The following is a 21,921-nucleotide window of genomic DNA, read 5'->3' as shown; positions in this document are numbered from 1 at the left end:
TTCTCCCCTAAACTCCCCTCCCATCCAGGCTGCCAGGTAACACTGAGCAGAGTTCCCTGTGCTGTACAGTAGGTCCTTGTTGGTGATCCATTTTATTTAAATATTTATTTTACTCATTAGTCTGCACTGGGTTTTAGTTGTCGGATCTTTAGTTGACATATGGGATCTGGTTCCCTGACCAGGAATTGAACTCAGGCACCCTGCATTGGGGGCGTAAAGTCTTAACCACTGGACCACCAGGGAAGTCCCAGTTATCCATTTTACATATAGCAGTGTGTACACGGATCCTCTTGACATCATTCTTTTGTAAGCAGAGGTGCCATCTCCCACTCCCCTGCAGACCGTGGATCCCAGCTGTCTGCCTCATTCTCTAGAATGGTTTTCTTCATCATCTAGTACCCCATACATTTTACTTGGTTTGTGGTCTCCCCCAACTACAATGAGAGCTTCTTAAAGGCAAATGGATGTCTTCTTAGTGCAAGAATAAATACCTGGCGTATGGTAGGGATTCTCGAACTCTCTGGGTGAATGATGAATATGAGCAAAGCTTCCTTACAGTTCTTTCAAGACCTTTGCTATGAGGCTTGGAGATGCAGTACTTTTCTGAGTCCCCAGAAGGAATGCTGCTCTTGTTTGCATGTCTTCTCTAGGTACGATTATGGCTGGGGACTGCTTTGGCCCTGTATGTCTCTATATGTTAATATATTAGATATTGCTGGAATTGGCCATGTTCTCGCCATTCTGTGAGCTTCTCTTACTAAAGCTTGTCACACAGCAAAGAGAGGGTAGCAGAAAAGTCTCTGGGTAAGTCCCCCACTGGATCATTTTGTGGCTGCTAAACAATTCCCATACAGATGGGTAGGTTTTGTGTTACGTTTGTTCTTCTCCACTAACCCTCACCCTTTATTACATTCTTTGCCTTTGAGAGGAGGCAGACAGGACCCAGCCCCCCATCCCCATGGAATAAGTTTTGTTGACTCTACCGCATTTGTGCAGCAGTGCGTGTATAATCATTTTCCTCTCGCATCACCTAGAATATGTGTTGACCTCTGGAAAATGCCCGGGGCCTCTCCCCTCTGAATTGATTCAGCCAACAAACACAGCTGTTGGGTAGCTGTGCAATTGAAATCCATTTTAAAAGGTTAAGTGGTGAGAGATACTTCTTGCACTGTCTTTGCATTTTTAGTTTCTTTCCCCCTGGATGGGGAATCAGAACGCCAAGGATCTCACCCTGCCTCTACCATGAAACCTAGGTCAATGACCTGACCTCTCTGAGCCTAGTTTCCAGAATCTTCAGTGAGCAGGATATTAAAGATCGCATGAGGTGGTACGTGTCAGGGAAGTTTGGAAAGATTCATGGAAGCAGAAGTTGTCAGCTGTGGATATCTCCTTCCCAAATCGTGATATCATTCCTCCCAGCATCTGTGGACAGCAAGCATTTGCACAGTCCCCAGGTTAAGACTGTCCCAAACACGGATCCACATCCACTGCGTGCAGCTATCTTCACTGCGTTCTTGGGCTTGGATTTTAGGACTTTTAGTTCCCTGGGATCCTCAGAAAATGCCATCGGTCGTGGCCGCTTTGCCACACCTCTAAATAGGTGTCTTAGACCAGAAATGCTCTTTGAGTGTTCTCTGCTTCATTTCCCAGCAGCAAGTAAAAAACTCACAGTCCAACAGCATATTTATTCAAATGTGAGCTTCTCACTCACTGATGGTAGAAATACGTGGAAGGAACAATTCCACGGCGTTAAGATTCACCACTAACTGAGAAGCACATGGAATCGAGTTGAATCTCCCTTGGTCTAGTAGATGCATCCTTTTTCTGAAATAAGATATTTAATATAGGTCCCTGTGCTATATAGTAAATCTTTGTTGCTTACCTAGTTTATTAATGTTTTGGCCATGCCACAGGGCATGTGGGGTCTTAGTTCCCCAACCAGGGATCGAACCCTTGCCCTGTGCATTGCAAGTGAAGTGTCCTAACCATTGGACTGCTAGGGAAATCCTAGTAGACACATCCCCTCGATGAGTTGTGACGCATTTGTGAGAATGAATGACCGGAAATGCTGTAGTGTTAGAGGACTTCCCTGGTGAAACCAGACGTGAGACTGCTCTTCTAGCGTTTCCTCAGGTTTTTATAGAAAGCAGTAGCCTTCTGTGGGGATGTGCCTAGACAGAAAACTTATTTCACCCTTCACTGAGAAGTTACCTTATATGACCTTTCTTTAAAAATCTTTCAACCAGATCATAATGCCTTATTTTTCGTAAAACTACCCAGTCCTATTTAGTAAATGTGTAACACAGTTTGTAATTTCATTGTAACAGTTCATGATTGTATTATTCTTAAGGTTTCTTCCAGTTATTATAGTACAGTTGTCTTGCATAAGAAAAAGCATTATAAGGAAAACACAAATTTCTAAAATATCACCAGTTTTTAAAAATTCTGTTAAGTTTCAGCATAATTTTTCTTTAATAGAGACCTCCTTAGTATCCTTTTAAATGATTTACCTTAGGAATTATCTAATTTTATAATTTTTTTATGTGGACCAGTTTTACAGGCTTTGTTGAATTTGTTACAGCACTGCTTCTGTTTTATGTCTTGGTTTTTTGGCCGTGAGGCATATGGTATCTTAAGTCCCCAAACAGGGATCAAACCTGTACCTCCTGCATTGGACAGCGAAATTGGACTGCCAGGGAAGTTCCTCTAATTGTTTTTATGTCTAAAAGTAGTAGGATATTTATTGAATATTTATGGAACACTTACCCTGCCCACTGGATCTCACTCATTCTTTGTCCATATTCGAAACCTAACAGGAAGACTTCTAGGCTCTAGATGTATCAACTTAAGTTATTTCATCATTTGAACCCTTCACTTTCTATCACTGATTTTTCAAAAAAGATATTTCCAGACGACCAGTAAACTGAACCATTACACAGTTTTGAAGTGTGGGCAACAGAATGAGACTGAAAATTCAGCTACCGAACTGTTGTAGAGTCCCTAAGTCGTCATTATAAAAGGTGTAACATACTCTGATCCTAGAACTTACTTTGCACTTAACCTTCCTCAGAAGATATCATCATCATCTGATATTTATTGAGCATTTTTTGATCAAAATTATGTGGTTTATGTTTTTTTTTCCAACATCAATTTTAGGGAAAGTGGTGCAATCCATACCCCCATTTCACAGATGAAGAAACCGAGGCTCAGAGACATCCTTTAATTTGCCGGAGGTTGCATGAATAAATGGTGGGCTAGCATTGGAATTCTCTGTGTGACTTCAAAGCACAGATGCTTAGAAATGGCCCTGCCACCTCTTGGCATGTTCCTGACAGTTCTGATATCTGAGGACTTTAGTCTCATTTGGATTTTGCTTTCTTAAATCGAGGCATTTTCAAATACATGTAACTGTTCTCTTAAAATTTTTTCTGGATTTTCTTCTTTCAGTAGCACTGACCACTTGCTTTTCCACTAAATTCTCCTTCATCCTCCATGAGAGCATTTCATCATCATTCTGTTGAAATTTCCTCCATATCCAAAAAAAAAAACAAAACACAAAACTCTCTCCTCTTTGTTTCCGAGTCATCTTTATTCTTTTCTTTCCTAAGAAAAAGACTCTCCCCACCACCACCAATATCGCCATTCCCTGTGCCAAGTAGGAATTTGTGATTTATTTATTTACTTTTTACGCTCCAGGTCTTAGTTGCCACACATGGGGTCCTCGCTCTTTGTTGGGGCACAGTGACTCTTCTGATTGTGGCATGCAAGCTCTTAATTTTTGGCATGTGGAGTCTAGTTCCCTGACCAGGGATTGAACCTGGGCCCCCTGCATTGGGAGCGCAGAGTCTTAACCACTGGGCTGCTAGGGAAGTCCCGAGGCCATGTGATTTAAATGACTCGGAGAACAGCTCAAAAACATGTTAAATATTGAATAAATTTAGACTCTATATCCCAACTTTTGGAGGATTCTGCTGTGGTTCAAATTCACGGATAAACAACTCTGATCTTGAAATCCCAAAGCGTAAGTAGAACCAGCAAGTTACATTGGCTCTTTAAAAAATACTATGAAATAGACAAAAGGTTAAGGAAAGTTTTGCTAACCTTCTGATCCTCATCTCTTGGAGATAGATGCTTATAGGAACCTTTGAGGAAATTTGAGTTATCAGATTTACTAGCTCTAACTGAAATTTAGAAATTTAGACTCTTCATAGTGTCCTGGTTTAATTGGCAAAGATAGTGCTGTAAGAAGGAAGACTTTTTTTTTTCACCTAAATCCTGTACAGTGTGGAAATTATAAACCCAATGTGGCAGCGAAGGTTGGTTAGCCAAGCATATGAGAGAGAACTCCTTATGCAAACATTTTACCAGACAGTTCCAATCACTAGAGAAGTGACATCAATTCTTTTATTAGGAATTTTTTTTTTTTTTTTGCCATCTGAAAAATATTATTGAAAATTCTCAAAGTAGATTTCATGAAGCTATTGCACATTTAGAACTACCTATACATATGCTATGTCAATGATTTTTTTTTTTTTTCCCTAAAAAAACTGCTGCAGAATTTACCAGAGAGTTTTTCTGGATTGCAAATATACAGAGAGAATCTTTGAAGGATAGAAAAATCTGATTTAAGAAAATTTCTGTGATTCAGGTTGTATATGTTGGGGCTACTATAGACCTCTGTGCTGCTGCTGCTAAGTCGCTTCAGTCGTGTCCGACTCTGTGCGGCCCCAGAGACGGCAGCCCATGAGGCTCCCCTGTCCCTGGTATTCTCCAGGCAAGAACACTGGAGTGGGTTGCCATTTCCTTCTCGCGTGCATGAAAGGGAAAAGTGGAAGTGAAGTCGCTCAGTCATGTCTGACTCTTAGCGACCCCATGGACTGCAGCCTACCAGGCTCCTCTGTCCATGGGATTTTCCAGGCAAGAGTACTGGAGTGGGGTGCCATTGCCTTCTCCATAGACCTCTGTAGGCTAATGCTAATGATTGAAACAATAAATAAGCTGCATAAAAGAATTGCACAGTGGATCTCAAGCTTTACCCTGCCTCAGAATCTCTGGGAGGGCTGATAAAGAGTGCAGGACCCCAGCCCCAGAGCAGACCATAAGCATCAGCAACACCTGGAAACTTCCTAGGAATGCAAGTTCTCAGGCTCCACTATAGGAAATTTTTTTTTAAAAATTCATTCATTTCTTTGGCTGTGCTGGGTCTTAGTTGCGGTATGTGGGACCTTGAGTTACAAAAGGCAGGATCTTTAGTTGTGGCATGCAGACTCTAGTTCCCTAACCAGGGATTGAACCCGGGTCCCCTGCATTGGGAGCAAAGAGTCTTAGCCACTGGACCACCAGGATAGTCCCTATCAGGAAATTTTTTAAATTGTGAAATTTGCTATGTGTATAATGCTTGAGAAATTATGCAGTCTTCTTCCAGATAAATTAAATTGTGACTTCTTCAGGAGAATGAAAGGGGCTTTGACTCTTCATTCGTCCCACTAATCACTTTTCAAAATCAAATGTTCCATGCTCACTGGTCTCCCATTGTTACTCTGGGAAGATAAAGCACAATTGAATGTAATGACCTAGCTATCAGCCCCGTTCTAGTAGTTTGTCTTCTAAGATATTGAAGTAGTCACATACTTCTGTCCTTTAAGATCATCATCATCATTATTATTTTTGCCAAGCTGTGCAGCTTGCAAGATGTCAGTTCCCCAACCAGGGATTGAACCTACACCATGGCTGTTGGATCCATATTATTATTAAATTGATATTATTAATATCTGCAAGTATTTTTGAAAATCTACTGTTTCCATCTTTGGGGCAATCTTTTGAAACACCAAGCTTACGTTATATTTTCACTGCAGTTATTAATGAATTACATTTTCACTCAAACTATTAATGAAACATTATATACAATATGTCATCCAAAAAATAAAATAAAATTTAAAAAAAATAATAATAATATGTCATCTGCAAATTATATTCAGTGTATTATGCTACTTATTCTTTTAGACTTTAATCATATGTAGCTTTTTAAAATCAGAACTCAGCTCATTGAATTAGCCTGTTTATAGAGCATGTTGAAAGGGCTTTTCCAAATGTGCCTATTGTCAAACACAAATGTCCTTATAAATGTTTTTCTCTGGAAATTAGAAAAACTAACTTTCTAACAAGAACATTACAAAACAAAACGTTGCTGCTAACCAGTAGTTTAGAAATCCAGAAATGATTCGTGCCTTTCCCTCAGTTAAAACACATCTTAATAATTTGAAGGTCACTGGCTTCAGCAGGGTGCCAGCACATAAAGGGGTTTTAAACATGCAGTTTAAAACCCTTGGGATTAAACCAACCTTGTTGGCATATTTTATTTATACAGAGATTATCTCCAAAGGAGATTCATTGGTCTTTTGACTATAATGAAGCCCTTTCTTTATTGACTTCATTGTGTCATAAATGAAAAGAGATTTCTTTTTTATGGCAGGAAATAAAATGTCCTCATCTCCACAGCACTCCTTGCATCCTAAGAGTCTGATTTAGACAAAAATCTATTGTGTCCTAAATCAGGAGCTAAAAATCTCAATAATCGTATTTGCTATTTGCTTTATCTTCTTAAGTTGACACAGGTATTAACAAGCACAGAGAGAGGCCTGAACTTGGCTTCTGAGATGAGAGGCTGATCCTCCTCAGAAAGGAAGGAGACTGAGTTCTCAGCATTAAGGTCTGTCCACTACAGGGGTGTTAGCAGTCCCTGAAAACAGCCCAGTCATGGGGCTTGGGGTCAGGAGGATGCCTGAGTATGATTGAACTGGACCCAAGTACTAGGCCTTCCTTGCCCTCATATCGATTTGGTTGGGATTTGGAATAGGGTTGAAGGAAATGCTAAGTGTTAAATGAAGTTCGCACAGGTTGGCCTCAGTAAGTGACTGAAGGCCTTCTGGAATCTTCATGGTAAATTTATATGTATACCCACAGCCTGCCAGAGTAAACAAGCAGCGATAGTTTTCTGAAACAGACCTTAGGCCAGTCAGCCCCACAGCTAAGCATCTTGGAAGGCAGAAAGGTAAATACCATGGTATTTTATTTACCTGGCATCTTCAAGGTGACCAGAATATCAGTGTGAATTTTCCAGGTAAACCCGAGTTTACCTTTGAAGCCAAAGTGATTCATTTCAGCCCATTTTTGTTGGAGAACTTCTTTAACACGTATTGTATGCTTTTCTGCCCTCTCGCTGTATATGTTCAGTTTAAGACCTACAGCGGTCACGTTAAGGCCCAAGAAGCCAGCTTTGGGGTCAGCCTGGCCCAGCCATTTGATGGCGGTGGACCTTGGGCAGGTTTTTTGTTTCTCGTAGCCCCCAGATCATAGGATCTCACATGCATAGCAATTCTCATCTCATAGTAAATCGTAGCTTTACTATGATTTACTATGGCACTTACTAAATGCCAAGCTCTCTGGTAAGTACTTATGTTTTCCAGTTTGTTCTGCATAGCACTCTGAATTAGCTGGTTCTGATTTCCAATTAGATAAGGAACGGCAGTCACAGAGAGGTAAGGTCCCATATCACCAGGCCGACTGATTCTGGCTTTTTCCATTTACACCACTATCTCTGGGTACCTGATGCACAGGAAGCATTCTGGCCGCGGTGGCAGGTGAGAATAGGGCTACACAGTTATACTGAGTTGCAGGCTAAAGACCCTACCACCCTGCAGCGTGCTAGGCGAGGCCCTCTGCAGCGCCCCCCTGTGGTGGGCGTTCAGGGACCGCCTCAGGTGCTGATTTTTTTTCTTTGCAATTTCAAAGGGAAAATTGCTGAGTTTTTCCTTTTGGTTTATCTGTTGTTCCTTAATACTAAGAGTCTGCAAATTTAGCATGGGTGAGTTCTCCCTAATGGAATGGGTCTGAGCATGCAAGCACAACAGAGATATAACCACAGATTTTAGAAGCAACTTTTCTTTTTTTTTTCTTTCTGTTTTTATTGAAGTATAGTTGATTCACAATGTTGTGTTAGTTTCTGGTGTACAGCAAAGTGATTCAGTTATATAGACATACCCGTGAATATGTTGGAGAAGGAAATGGCAACCCACTCCAGTGTTCTTGCCTGGAGAATCCCAGGGACGGGGGAGCCTGGTGGGAGGCCGTCTATGGGGTCACACAGAGTCAGACACGACTGAAGCGACTTAGCAGCATGTATATGTATTCATTTTCGTGTTCTTTTCCATTATAGTTTATTGCAAGATATTAAATATAGTTCCCTGTGCTATATAGTAGGACCTTATTGTTTATCCCTTCTATATATAGTAGTATATATATGTCAATCCCAAACTCCTAATTTATCCCTCCTCCATTCTCTTCCCTTTTTGGTAACTGGATGTTTGTTTTCTATGTCTTGTGACTCTGTGTCCATTTTATAAATATATTTGTTTGTATCACATTTTAGATTCTATGTGTAAATAATATCATATGGTATTTGTCTTTTTCTTTCTGACTTACTGCACTCAGTATGACAATCTCTAGGTCCATCTATGTTGCTGCAGATGACAAAATTTTATTCTTTGTTATGGCTAAGCTGTATTCCCAGTGTGTGTGTGTGTGTGTGTGTGTGTATACTGTATCTTCTTCATTCATCTGTCAATGAACATTTAGTTTTTAAAAGCAACTTTTCTTTATGTTCACATGCATTTTTCTCTATTTTTTGCAGTTTTGCATTTGAGGTCAACATTAACCAGCTCTTTTCTCCCTCTTGGAATCTCTCACCTTCATACTTTGTTTTCAGTAGAGGTTCAGCCTCTTACAATGCTCTGCTTTGGATGCATACAAACCAGAAACTAATTTCAGGCTTCATCAGAAGTGGTACATAAGGATGTTATGTTGTGGACTGACCAAAATAAAGGACCTCTTATGTGCTGGATTTAATTCCAACCACAAAAGGCTAAAATCTTGGAACAAAGTATAAATAATATTATTTAAGACCAACAAGGCCACTTTTCCTGATCCTCAACTGACTGTATCAAATATTTTGTAACAGGGTAGTGTAGTGGTGATGGTAGTTATCCCATTTTTGCCTTATTTAAACCTTTGGTATCTGAAAGCTCTAAACTTAAAAATATTGGCACAAAAGCATACTGTGTATAACATTTTATCAGATTAACAGACACGCTCTGCCTAATTGCTTGCTTTTCCTTGCAACTGTGCTCTGAGAATGAAGGCGGTGTGTTCCATCACATGGGAGCACGGGCTTTGGGCTTAATACACCAGGATTCAAATGTCAGCTCTGCCGCTTAGTAATGGTGTCGCTTTGGACAAATTGCCTCAGGTTCCTTATGTGTCAATTGAAGATGACGGCACCCTCTGTGCCTAGTCCTTGTGAAGATAAGTGTATGCAAAAGGCTGAGCGTGTGAGTCAATCAGTGAGGCTTCCTTCATATTTCCTTCAACTCTATCATGAGACATTTCACTGTATCATAGTAATCCAACATCCAACCTGTAGTCAGTGAAACCGTCTTTGTTTTTGTTTAAATAATTTATTTATTTGTCTGTGCCAGGTCTTAATTACAGCACATAGGCTCTTCATTTATGGCATGTGAACTCTTAGCTGTGGCATATGGGATCTAGTTCCCTGACTAGCCCAGGGATGAAACCTGGACCCCCTGCATTGGGGGACGCCGAGTCTTAGCCACTGGACCACCAAGGAAGTCCCAAGGCATCTTTACTTTGATTCTAACTCTTTTCCTCTTCTTTGTTTCTCCCTAGTCACCAAGTTATCAAACCCATCCGTTTTAAGACACTGGCAGTCTTCACCTTGTCATTTCACGTGGTTCTTGCTCTCACTTTCTTACGTTTAGTAGGACACGTGTTGCCCTTGAGCAGACACCATCTCGCTAATATCTGGCTGAGTCCTCGGTGCTCAGTAAACACCTCTTCAGTGGTTTCCCCTTCACTGTGACCTAGACGACGGCCACTCTCTCCCACCAGAAGCACTCTTTGCCTTGACTCTGCAGCCAGCTGCCACCGCCATGCTCCAGGCTTCAGTTCATCTTTCCAAGCCTGTGTTTTCAACTCTTAAGAGGAGTATTGAAAACAGTGCCTATCTCTTAGGGCTGTTGGGAGGAATGAGTACATGTAAACACATGTAAAGGGCACAGAAGGTGCCTGGTCCATAGTTAGTGCTGCTGGTCGTTGTGACATTTGTTAATGAAACTCGGCTGTATAGGTGGAAATAACATCTCACAGATGGGTATCTTCTTGTAACACAGGCTTTCTGCAGATATAAACTGAGCAGATCAGGTCTACAATGCTGTCCTAATTGCTTGGCCTTCTGGCTAGTTAGAGTAATTTTATAATTATCTGGCTCATGTTGAGAGAAATTTAATAGAAAACCAGTGTAAGAGGAAAACTATTAGGACTTCTAATTAGCTTCAGCCTTATATTTATCTTAATATTGAAGGAAAAAAGATTTACGACCCTTCAGTTTCATTTATCTTGATTGAAAGACAAAAATGTGTTATCCGGGTGGTCACTATACCATGCGTGTTTGTGTGTGTGTATATTTCTTTCTGTTTGGTTGGTTGGTGGTTTTGTGACATTACTGATGGTGCTTGGAAACCTAGAGGATTGTGATTAGACTTCTTTGGATAAAGAACCAAATTTGAGAGACTAGTGAGTCGTGTATTTCCATATGCAGTTCTTGAACTGAGCTCTGCTGGGTTTTGCTGCTTCTAACCATGGGAGGAATGGACCGACTGATTTATAGGCGTGTATAGTGTTAGCTTAGGTAGTATAGTTGAGCATTTTGTAGGAAAAAATAATAAATTGTTAACCTTAAAGTGATTTTTTTTTTTTTAGTGACTCGAGCAGGACTCTACCCTTTAAAACACTGTGGTATGTACCTTGGAGTAAAATAACTCTGAAGCTGAACTACAGTCTTATTGGAACTTAATCATGTACTTATTGGAACTTAAACATGTACTTAATCATGGCATGTGTTCCTGCTAAGTCGCTTCAGTTGTGTCTGACTCTTTGTGACCCCATGGACTGTAGCCTGCCAGGCTTATCTGTCCATGGGATTCTCCAGGCAAGAATACTGGAGTGGGTTGCCATGCCCTCCTCCTGGGGATCTTTCCGACCCAGATTTGGAACCCACATCTCTTGATATCTTTTGCATTGGCAGGAGGGTTCTTTACCACTAATGCTACCTGGGAGTCCATGTACTTAATCATGGCACCTGAAGTTTATTGGGGATTTCCAGTTCTAAACTATCATTACAAAATAAATGTTGCCCTCAACCTATTACACTATTTTTTTTTAACCTTATTTTGTACTGGGGTATAGGTAAAGAGTTCACCTGCAGTGCAGGAGATGCAAGTTCCATCCCTGGGTGGGAAGATCTCCTGGAGGAGGAAATGGCAACCCACTCCAGTATTCTTGCCTGGAAAATCCCATGGATGGAGGAGCCTGCTAGGTTACAGTCCATGGGGTCTCAAAGAGTCAGACATGACTGAAGTGACTGAACACAAGTGCACATAGCCGAGTAACAGTTTTGTGATAGTTTCAGGTAGGTGCAAGGGGAAGCAGGCATACAACCTATTAAACTATTAACCATGTCACTCCACTCTCGGAAACAGTGTCTTTCATGAAATGTCTTTCATTTCAAAATAAATAGGAGAAAAGTGTTGCTGCAGTCTGTAGGCTGGAGTGTTTGTGGGGCCAGGTTGTGTCCCATCTTATTTATGTCGCCTCTTGTTCAAAGATGAGTTTATTCTTGGGTTAACCTCTTAGACACACTCTAGTTTTGTACACATTAGTCCTTTTCTCAACTTAAGATCTTTTCATTGCCACTTGATCTTTATTATAGAATTTGCTTACTTCTAAACATTTTAAGTGAAGTGATCAGATAATTTGGGAAATTTTTCTTGAACTGTGCATTCTGCTAAATATTCCGGGGAAACATTTTGGCTCAGCTCACTTTGTTAATGCCGGTTACATCATTATGGGCGCTATAGATTTCTTGGGCGTGCAAAATGATTGCATATTCATGAACATCTTCAATCCTGAAATATTTGTAAATAACTTGGCATTTTTTTTTTCATAAGGAGGCCTGTTAAAATTATTAGGTCTTTAGTGGTTCACACAGAAAGAATTGGTACGTACAAGGCACCCCCTATTTGATAAGTCACATTTCTCCGCTAAGCAGGTTGGGTTATGAACGTTTATAAGTCACCTTCCTTAAACAAAGTATATGAGAGACGCTTCTTTTCCTCTTAGGAATGATTCAAGTTTGAAAATGTCAATAGATGCAAAAAGCCACCCTTAGAGCTTTGCTCTCTCGAAAGAAAGTCGAGAAGGAATGACATAGTCAATGTTAGCTGTCACCAGATGAAGAGAAATCAGATTGTCAAGCCTGGATCTCTAACATTCTTGCCAAAGTAGGACCTCATTTACACATACAGATCTTCATACCCTTTGCTAAGAAAAGCATCTGTGGCAGTTTAGATGTTTGTGCGTTTGCCAAAGATCTTTCACTCTGAATAAAGTAAATGTCATGTCTGTTGTTTATCTCAAATTCAGCAGAGTATTTTTAAAAGGAAATATTTGCGGGGGAGGGGCGAGGGAAGGAGAGAAGGGGGAGGTTGGGCAGCTCCAGTGGGTGGGGTGTGGCCGTCCTCAAGGTGCAGAGTGGAGCTGGGTAAATCAGCGTAAAACACTCACGAGGCTCACGAACTGAAAACGTCCTTTTGAAGTGACAGCATTACAAATAAATTGGAATGTGGAGTCTTCCCGAATTTGTACCTAGTTCTGTCAACACCAAAAGAAAATCCAGTTAATTCCATCAAACTGGTTGTTTGGCATTGTGTAGACACAGCTGTCTCGCACGAAAATTGTGAACACGTAAACGTAGATGGCAGTGTACCCAAAGCCAGCTGGTTCAGTGGCACCTGTCTGTGACTGGCTGTGATTGTGTATAAAGATTGCATAGACTTCAAAGATCAGAAACAGAACTGAGTTGTTCCAACTTCAAGCTGGACCCCACTGAAGAGCAAATTCTTGAAAAACCTAGGTCGTGATAACATTTCTTAACCAACAAGTACAATTGGTAAATTCAGTTTTAGTTAAAAGTATGATGTGGTGATTTAAGTATGTACATTTCCTTGAATATGAAAACTAAAGGTAATTCTTTATAGACCATTTTTAAAACCATACTTAGCTTCTCAGTTCAGTTCAGTCGCTCAGTCGTGTCCAACTCTTTGCGACCCCATGAACTGCAGCACGCCAGGCCACCCTGTCCATCACCAACTCCCGGAGTTCACTCAGACTCACGTCCATCGAGTCAGTGATGCCATCCAGCCATCTCATCCTCTGTCGTCCCCTTCTCCTCCTGCCCCCAATCCCTCCCAGCATCAGAGTATTTTCCAATAGGGATTCAAAAATCATAATGAGACCCTAATGTCAAGTAAATCCAGAGAAGGCATTTTTCTGGAAGACGTTTATGTCAGGTGATACAGTTATATCACTCTTTGCAGAAATCAAATACCTGTCTTCAGGAATTCCCTTATCAGTGTCATTTGTTTCTGAAAGGAATCTATGTGACTCTGAATATTATTTTATTCCTACAGATGACATGGAAGCCATTCCTGTCAAACAGTTTGTTAAACACATCGGTGAGCTCTATTCTAATAACCAGCACGGGTTCTCCGAGGATTTTGAGGTATGCTTCAAAACCGGACGTTCCTTTCCAGAAAGCTAACTCTTCTTTTACAGGGATTTGTTTGTAAACTTGAAATGAATGTATCTCGAGCATCACAAAAGCAGTCACTGAGGAAAGTGGGGGCTGGCTGTCTTTTCCTTACACTGAGAGTTCTCACGGGCCTTCCTTTCCCAGTACAAGTGAGGTGAAAGAGAGTTGGCTGCACACTTCCTGAACGTGCACTTCTGTGAGAGAACAGACTCAGTGGAAGGAAAGAGGCAGACTCGGATTGTGTCTTCTGCATTCTCACTGGGACAGCAGTCATCATGCAGAGGACAGGCTCCTAACTGCACGTCCGTTCTGGGAGGCACATGGTGTAGGGGAGACCACAGGTTGTCAGTCTGAGGAGTCAGATGCCGGCTCCATGAGTCATGATCATTCTGGAGCCAGTCATTTCACCTCTGATCCCCAGTTTCCTCATTTTTTTATGATTTTATTTATTTATTTGGCTGTGCTGGGGCTTTGTAGCTTCACAGGCTTTCTCTAGCTATGGAGAGCAGGGGTCACTTTCTCGTTGCGATACACCAGCTTCTCATTGTGACAACTTCTCTTGTTCCAGAGCACAGGCTCTAGGGTGTGCGGGCTTCAGTAGTTGCAGCTCCCAGGCTCTAAAGCACAGGCTCAGTAGTTTGGCACATGGGCTTTAGCTATTCCACGGCACATGGGATCTTCCTGGACCAGGGATCAAACCCGTGTTTTCCGCACTGGCAGGTGGATTCCTCACCACCGAGCCACCAGGGAAGCCCCCCCGCCCTTCCTTTTTGAAAATGACAGCGACATCACTTCCTACCCCAACCATGTTGGCAGAAACGAATGATGAACATCCTCGAGAGTGCTAGGTTAACAGTTGCTGCTGCTAAGTCGCTCAGTCGCGTCCGACTCTGCGCAACCCCATGAACTGCAGCCCACCAGGCTCCTCCGTCCATGGGATTTTCCAGGCGAGAGTACTGGAGTGGGCTGCCATTGCCTTCTCCATTAACAGTTAAGCCCGTGCAAAAGTGGATTGTTCTTGTTTTCGCGATTATTAAGCCCTGGAAAGGAGACATGGGTGAGCAGAGCCTCCTGGTTTTGAGAGCTGGTGTGTAGGGAACAAGGAAGGTAGAGAGCAGTGCGCACCGCCCTGCCAGCTCCGGGTCCCGCGCCAGCTCGGCAGTGACAGGGTGTCAATGAGGAGCTATTAAACAGACTGCCCTTTTCTTCACTGAGGCGCTTCACTGAGGCACATCTCTGGCAGCACGAGCGGTGCTGAGGGGGCCAAGTTTTCGTGGCAGCTCAGCTGTCTTCTAGCTTTGTGGGTAAGTCAGTTCCTTTCTGTCTCATTTCTCCTTTAAAATGGAAATGATGCCGAGGGTGCTAACCTGCCCACCTCTTTTCACAAAATTGGTCTGGGGGCCCACTTGGAATAATGGAAGGGAAGCCCTTGGAGATCACCTAGGAGCCATACAGCTGGGAGGCTCAATTATTTTCTCACAGAGGAAGAGAGAGAAAAAAGAAGACCAGAAGCCCTGTTTCTATGCAAATTTGGGAGTCCCTGAAGGCCATCCTAAAGGCAATTATATTGACAACTTGTTTTAAACGAAGTCCCTCTCCTAGCTTTTTGGTTCTTTGTTTTATTTCTGGAGCAGAAGCAGAGCAAAGGTGGTAGAGAGAAGGACCCCTCTGACGTATTCTGCAGAGTCATATGTTTCCTGGAAAAAGCAAAAAAAACATGTCACGTGCTTAATGCGGCTATTAGATGCTGACCCAAAAAAAGGTGCCTGTCCAAGTACAGAGCACATGGTGTGAAGTCAGACATTTTGCATTCATGAGGACAGCACATGTGTGGGGTGTTTGAGTGATTTAGTTCAATTGACTGTTGGCTGGATGACTGAGCAAGAATATTGAGGCATTTAACAATGTTGATGGTATTCCGGACAAACATTCATCCTCTCGAGACGAGAATTTGATCAGGATGATCAAATGCAGCTCCAGTTTCTCAATTATTTATGATTTGAGACCCCAGTGCTATTCATCACAGCTGGTTTTGACACCATTTAATTATTCAAAATAATCAGCTACACCTCTGTAAACTGGCTCTGACTTAAAATGGGCTTCACTGCATCAAAATCACGCCTCTTAACAAGTCCTGGGCATCTGCACCCTGTTTCTAGCCTAAAAAAAATTACTGCGGCTGTAGCTTTTGACACCTATATTGAAGTCTGTAGCTTGTCACCTGGTATGTTTGGGACTGGAACAGGGAGGGTGGGGAGAGGGGTGGCTTTGTTCTGTCATTGTTATTTCACAGTCTGTGCTGGTTTGAAAGGTTTCGAGTCAGGGCTCTTCACCCTAGCAAGAACATCCTTTCTTCCAAAAAGAATAGTAAGACACTCATGCAGAGAAGGAAATGAGACGGTAGAAAAGCCTACTTCTGTACTGTTGGCCTTCAAATTTAGGAGAAATTTGAAGTATTTTAAAACAGTAGTGCTCCTTTTGCATAGCTCTGCTAAAAAGGAAAACGGTAATAGGATCTTTAACAAACTCTCAAGGCTCGTTTTTTCGGCTGCACCACGCAACTAGATCTCGGTTCCCTGACCAGGGACTGAACCCAAGTGCTCAGCAGTCCTAAACAGTGGACCGCGAGGAGATTCCCGTATCAAGGCTATTTTATAGACAAGAGATAGTCATAGACTGTAAAAAAAAAAAAAAATAAGGTCAGGACAAGAGATTTTGTGTAATTCAACAAGAATAAAACAAAACCCTCATCGTGTTAAGAGAGTAGAAACCTCAGCTCCAGATTTCCGGGTCCTTTTATGTGGAGTAATTACAGCTGATATCTGCTTGGCACCATTGCTCAGATTATTTCACTCATTCCTCAGAAATAACCCCTGTGAGCTGTGAGCTGTTTTGTCCCCATTTTGCAGATGAGGAAGACTGAGGCATTGGTTAGTTCAGTAATGAAGAGGCAGCAGGAGGACCACTTTCTGATCAGGAAGACCAAAGCTTTCTATTTCAAGCCCACATGTTTAGCCCTAAGGTCATCCAGACTCTCCATTTAAGTAAGTAGTGTCCTATAGTGAGGAGAATTAACCAAGATGATCAGTGATTGTCTAAAACTGATCATGCAGCTGACGGACCAGTAAATTCCTTGGCAAAAAAAGTAGAAGAGGGAGGTTAGCATAAAGGAGCTACTGCACCCCCCACCCCATCCTACAGCTAAGAATACTGGGAGCCCAATACATGATCTTCGTGGTCTAGAGCCTTCCCACAGGGCTGAGAATCTGACTTACAAAAATCTTACATAACTTCTGAATAGAGGCCTGAAATTAGTCCAAGAACGAATCTTAAGATTATAGAGAAAACCACTTAACAGTTAATATTTGCCCATGTTGTTATTCAGTTGCTCAGTCATGTCCAACTCTGTGCCCCCATGGACTGCAGCATGCCAGGCTTCCCTGTCCTTCACTATCTCCCAGAGATTGTTCAGACTCATGTCTGTTGAGCTCATGATGCCATCCAACCATCTCATTCTCTGTCGTCCCCTTCTCCTCTTGCCCTCAATCTTTCCCAGCATCAGGGTCTTTTCCAATTTGCCCATGAAAAGGTGTTGAAGCCAGTCATTCTACAGTTACCGAGTACCTGCTCTTCTCTGGATGTTTTATAAGGCACAAAGATGGACTAGACAGAGAACTTGCCCTCAGAGAGTTCATTCTGGTTGGGGGAGACCAGAGTGAACACAGCTAATGCAGAAAGAGGTCAGAGCAAAAGAAGTGCCAATCCAGGAATGAAGTTCTGCCAGGAAAGCAGAGGAGAAAGGCTGCTAGGAATTTTTATTGGGTTTTTCTGCGAAAGTTCTATTATTTGCCTCATCTTGTTTTCAGATTGTGGAGGGAAATGGGGGAAAAAAAAATGGTGAATACCTGTCATGTGTTCAGAACTTTGCTGCTTAAGGAGAATGAGAAATGATCCGCTGGTAATTTTGAGTCTTTGTCTAGAGGTGATGCTGAATGCAAGCTTTTTGTCCTTGTCAGATAAATTTTGAAGGCTGTTAAAAAAGCTGGGGACATTATACCTCTAGCAGATTTTGCAGTCCCTGGAAATAGCATCAATCCTGGTGTCAGGATAGTGCTCAGTGACTATTCCCTTGACTACCTTAGCTGACTTCAGCCTCACTCTTCCCCCGCCTCCCAGGTCATAATCAAGGAGTCTTCCAGAGGCTCGGTGCTAGCAAATAATCTTTCAAAATCAGGGGAGCTGCAAGGCCCTGTGGGTCAGCAGAATTAATAGGCAGAGGTCAGGAGCATCACAGGCTTAAAAGTGGAGTGCAGAGATGAGGCCAGAGGTCCAATACCCCCTTGACAAGATCCTTTGGGGGATCGAGTCTGTTAAAATTAACTCCAGCTCAGCTGAATTTGGGCCAGTTGCTCATCTTAAATCAAGAGAACAAAGCTTTGTCCACCTTGAGTCCAGGCACCAAGGGGCCAGTGGCCACAATTGCCTTATGTAAGATGCAGAGTTCCCTTGTTGCTGAGGCATACTAGGGAGTTCCTGATGAAGGTGGAAAACTGCAGAAAGAAGGCTGCCTGCAGGTTGGCAGTTTCCTGAGCCTCAGTGACAGAATGCCAGTGTGGGTCTTACATGACCCAAAGGAAAACTTTGTAAACCCTTATCGTGAAAGAAATCATAGGTGATGAAGCTGAGGTTTTTAAGTTGAGGCTCTTATGAAGAGTGAGGAAAAAAGTGTGTTCGCCAAGTTGTACAGGAAAAAATAATTCTGTTTTATAGACCAGCTGTAGGATGACAGACACTGGGATAGTTTCTTCAGAGATAGGTTGATTTTCTGGAGGGTAAGGCAGACACTTGCGATAAAGACATACGGATTTAGAGGGGGATGAAGAGGAGCACAGGCTTTCCTGGGTAAGGAAAATTGCTGTGAAGCAGAGAGCAGGAGGTCGTACAGGCTGTTCAAAGGGCACAGAGTTAAAACTGTCCGGTGTTGGGAAGGAAGAGGTACATAGATGGGGGCCCTGAAAGCCTGACTCGGGGGTTTGGAATCTCTCTAAGAGGTGTCTGAGCAAGAGAAGAACATAGGTAAGCAGCCTTTGAAGAAAACCAGTGTGGCCGTAGTGGTCGCCTGAGCAGAGGGGAGGAGAGGCTGGAAGAGGGTGTGACTGGTACCTGATGAGGGCCAGCTCCCTGTCCGACACTCAGCAAGCACTGTGCTGTGGTCCTGACTTATTCTCGTGCAGGACAGGCCCCTGAACGTAGATGGGGGCGGCCTGAGCTCAGACACTAAGGCTTGGCCTAACCCTTGGTCACCAGGTCCAAAATATTTCCTTCTCAGCTTGCTTCACTGTGAAGCTGAGTAACCTGAAAGATTTCTAGATCTGTTTCGGCTTTTTTTTTTTTTTTTTCCAATTAAGCTTCTGAATGGGAGGACAGGAGGTCAGCATGTGCCTTTGGACAGCCTCCTCCATCCACAGCTCCAGGCACGAGGTGATGCAGCCCATATCATCTCTGAAGAATTCTGTATCTGTCAACTTGTACTTTTCTTTTTTTCTCTTTTGGTTCATTTTTTTTAAGTTATGCTTTGTTGTAGATCCCTTGTTTTCAGTTGGCTCTTCTTGGTGGTGGTGTGTCCTGGTCGTTCTCATAGTATTCATTTTGAGAATCCCGGCTCTGTTATAGAGACAGGAAAGTGCAAACAAGCTTAAATCTTAAACTTTTTATTTGGGTACTGACTAAGTAACTGTACTATACACATTCTGTTGGCCAGTGTCCCTTCAAAGGGTCTTAACACCTATTAAAATCACATTAACTTTGAAATGCCAGTTCAGCTGGAGAAAAAGCACTCCAGGATCGGATGATATTATCAGCATCTAAATGAACCAGGCCGTACTGCAAGGAATTACAGATGACATTATTATCCACAAGACAAAATCAAAAGGCCGTAGACCAACCCCTTGGGTTCTCGTAAAATCAGATTTAGCATTATTTATGACCATTCTTTGTTTTCTGCCATTCACATAATTGGAAAAGTGAAATAGAGGCGACAGATCAGACTAAGGGTTTTAGATAGTGCAGAGTTTGATTGGCCATATTGAATGGCCGCTTTAAACGCTGTAGACAGCTGCTCCCACACAGGCTCAGCCAATTGCATTAGACGTAATAGAGGCCCCACCTCAGTCCAGTGAGCGTGGTCAGAGTCACACAATGGGGAAAAGAAATATCAACAAGGCAAATCTCCAACTAAAGTACTCAAAGCTGAAATCTCAGCACAGGATGTCTGAACAGCTCAGCCCAGAAGAGGTACATGCCAAAGGTATGACCTTCAGAACCCAGGAACCAAAGCATGTCAGCTTATCTCACATATTTGTGTACAGGCTGAATTACTGTCTTCCAGAATACAAATCCATTTTCAAAGGTTTTCTGCCCCTGAAACTATTCAGAAGAGTACGCCTTGGGCTTTCAAGGCAATCCTGAATGGCAGATATTCTGAGTACGGCTAGCATTGCTCCTGTTCCTAGAGATGTTAAAACAGCAGACTCATTAAATTACGCTCACATTTTATGTCTATTTTAGAGAAAACAGCCAAAGGCAGCCTTCAGGCCTTTTAAACCAGCATTCACCAAACTGTAGGTTATAAACCATTTTAGATAGAACAGCAGGTATCAGAGTTTATCACATTTAGTAAAAGTAAAAAAAGATAATGCACTCTCATGAAATGCACACTTTCTCCAGAGAGATGTGTTGAACTAATGGATATGGCTTTTCTTTCTTTCTCTCTCTCTTCTTTCTTTCTCTCCTTCCTTCTCTCTCTCCCTTTTTTTTTTAATACATAATTTTGTGTGTTTATTTTTGGCTGTGCCAGGTCTTCATTGCTGCAGTTTCGGTGAGCCAGGGCTCCGCTTCGTTGCAGTGCTCTGGCTTCTCTTGGTGTGGTTCCTGGGCTCTAGAGCCCGGTAGGTGTGTGCACGGGCTTAGTTGCTCCGTGGCACGTGGGATCCTCCCAGACCAGGGATCAAAGCCATGTCTCCTGCATCGGCAGGCAGATTCTTTACCACGGACCCACCTGGGAAGCCCCTTCTTTTTCTTCCTTTTGTTCTTTCTCATTCTTCCTTCCCCCGGGAATGCTTCCCAATTCTGAAACAGTGCGTGTACATCCTCCAAGAATCAGGTGTCTGTGAGTATGGTTCCGAATATTTAGTGACCTGTTGTTTTTTGCCTTAGCTCTTTGATCATGGTGAGCCCCTCCTAAGTACTTTGTGAATATAAAAGACGACCGGTTCCTTATAGATTTCATTGTTTTTCATTGTGCATGATGAACATGCTGTGGACATCATCCGTACTTGCCGTGCAGCTCCTTTGTGAAGAAAAGTCTGCACACTCGTAAACTCAGTTACATCTGTCACATGTGAAAGGCTTTTCCTGATCCCCTCATGTCACTTTGCCCTGCTCTTTGTCGCAGCTGTGCACTGCAAATGACTTCCTTTATTAGTTAGCACCAGTGGTTTCTTGGGATTTGAAGCATATGGTGTAGAAAAATTTGGCTTTTTTAGCAATCTTTTATTAGGCTAATGGATGATGTTTCTATCCATGGCAAAGGTAATAGGAGAGGAGAGTTGCTTCTCCCATGGCTGTTTTTCTAAAGAAGGATCATGTAAGTAAAATCAGAGTTAAAAATTAGTGCATCAGAGCCATATATGGGTAAGTCAGATATGACAGTTTTTAGGTTCTATTAGTACTCTTGCCTGGAGAATCCCAGGGACGGCGGGGCCTGGTGGGCTGCCATCTATGGGGTCGCACAGAGTCAGACACGACTGAAGCGACTTAGCAGCAGCAGCAGTGCCATTTCAGGGCTTCCCAGGTATCACTGGTGATAAAGAACCTGCTTGCCAGTGCAGGAGACATAAGAGACGTGGGTTCGATCCATGGGTCAGAAAGATTCCCTGGAGGAGAGCATGGCAACCCTTTCCAGTATTCTTGGCATGGAGAATCCCACAGACAGAGGAGCCTGGTGGGCTACAATCCATGGGGTCACAAAGAGTGAGATACAACTGAGGCAACTTAGCACACACACACTGTCATTTCAGGGCTGAGGACAGTCACTTGATAGTCTGTTATAAAACAGGGCTGTGAGGACCATAATATAAGCATATTGCAAATCATGCTGAAGATTATTCTTCTGTCTGGAATATTCCTGTTCATCTTTT

The 21,921-nt window shown here is 42.5% G+C and overlaps 1 protein-coding gene across 7 annotated transcripts in view; it reads left to right on the top strand.

The window, feature by feature from the left end:
- Positions 1–21,921, top strand: part of PTPRG (protein tyrosine phosphatase receptor type G) — a 786,384-nt gene that overhangs the window by 723,402 nt on the left and 41,061 nt on the right. For all 7 annotated transcript variants that reach the window (XM_006062977.4, XM_006062979.4, XM_025272603.3 and 4 more), the window contains one exon: positions 13,602–13,693. In XM_006062977.4, the coding sequence (XP_006063039.1) occupies positions 13,602–13,693 (92 nt within the window). The remainder of the gene's footprint in view (positions 1–13,601; positions 13,694–21,921) is intronic.

This window comes from Bubalus bubalis, chromosome 21, assembly GCF_019923935.1.
Source record: "Bubalus bubalis isolate 160015118507 breed Murrah chromosome 21, NDDB_SH_1, whole genome shotgun sequence".
Taxonomy (NCBI): domain Eukaryota; kingdom Metazoa; phylum Chordata; class Mammalia; order Artiodactyla; family Bovidae; genus Bubalus; species Bubalus bubalis.
This window is presented reverse-complemented; position numbering and strand designations above follow the sequence as displayed.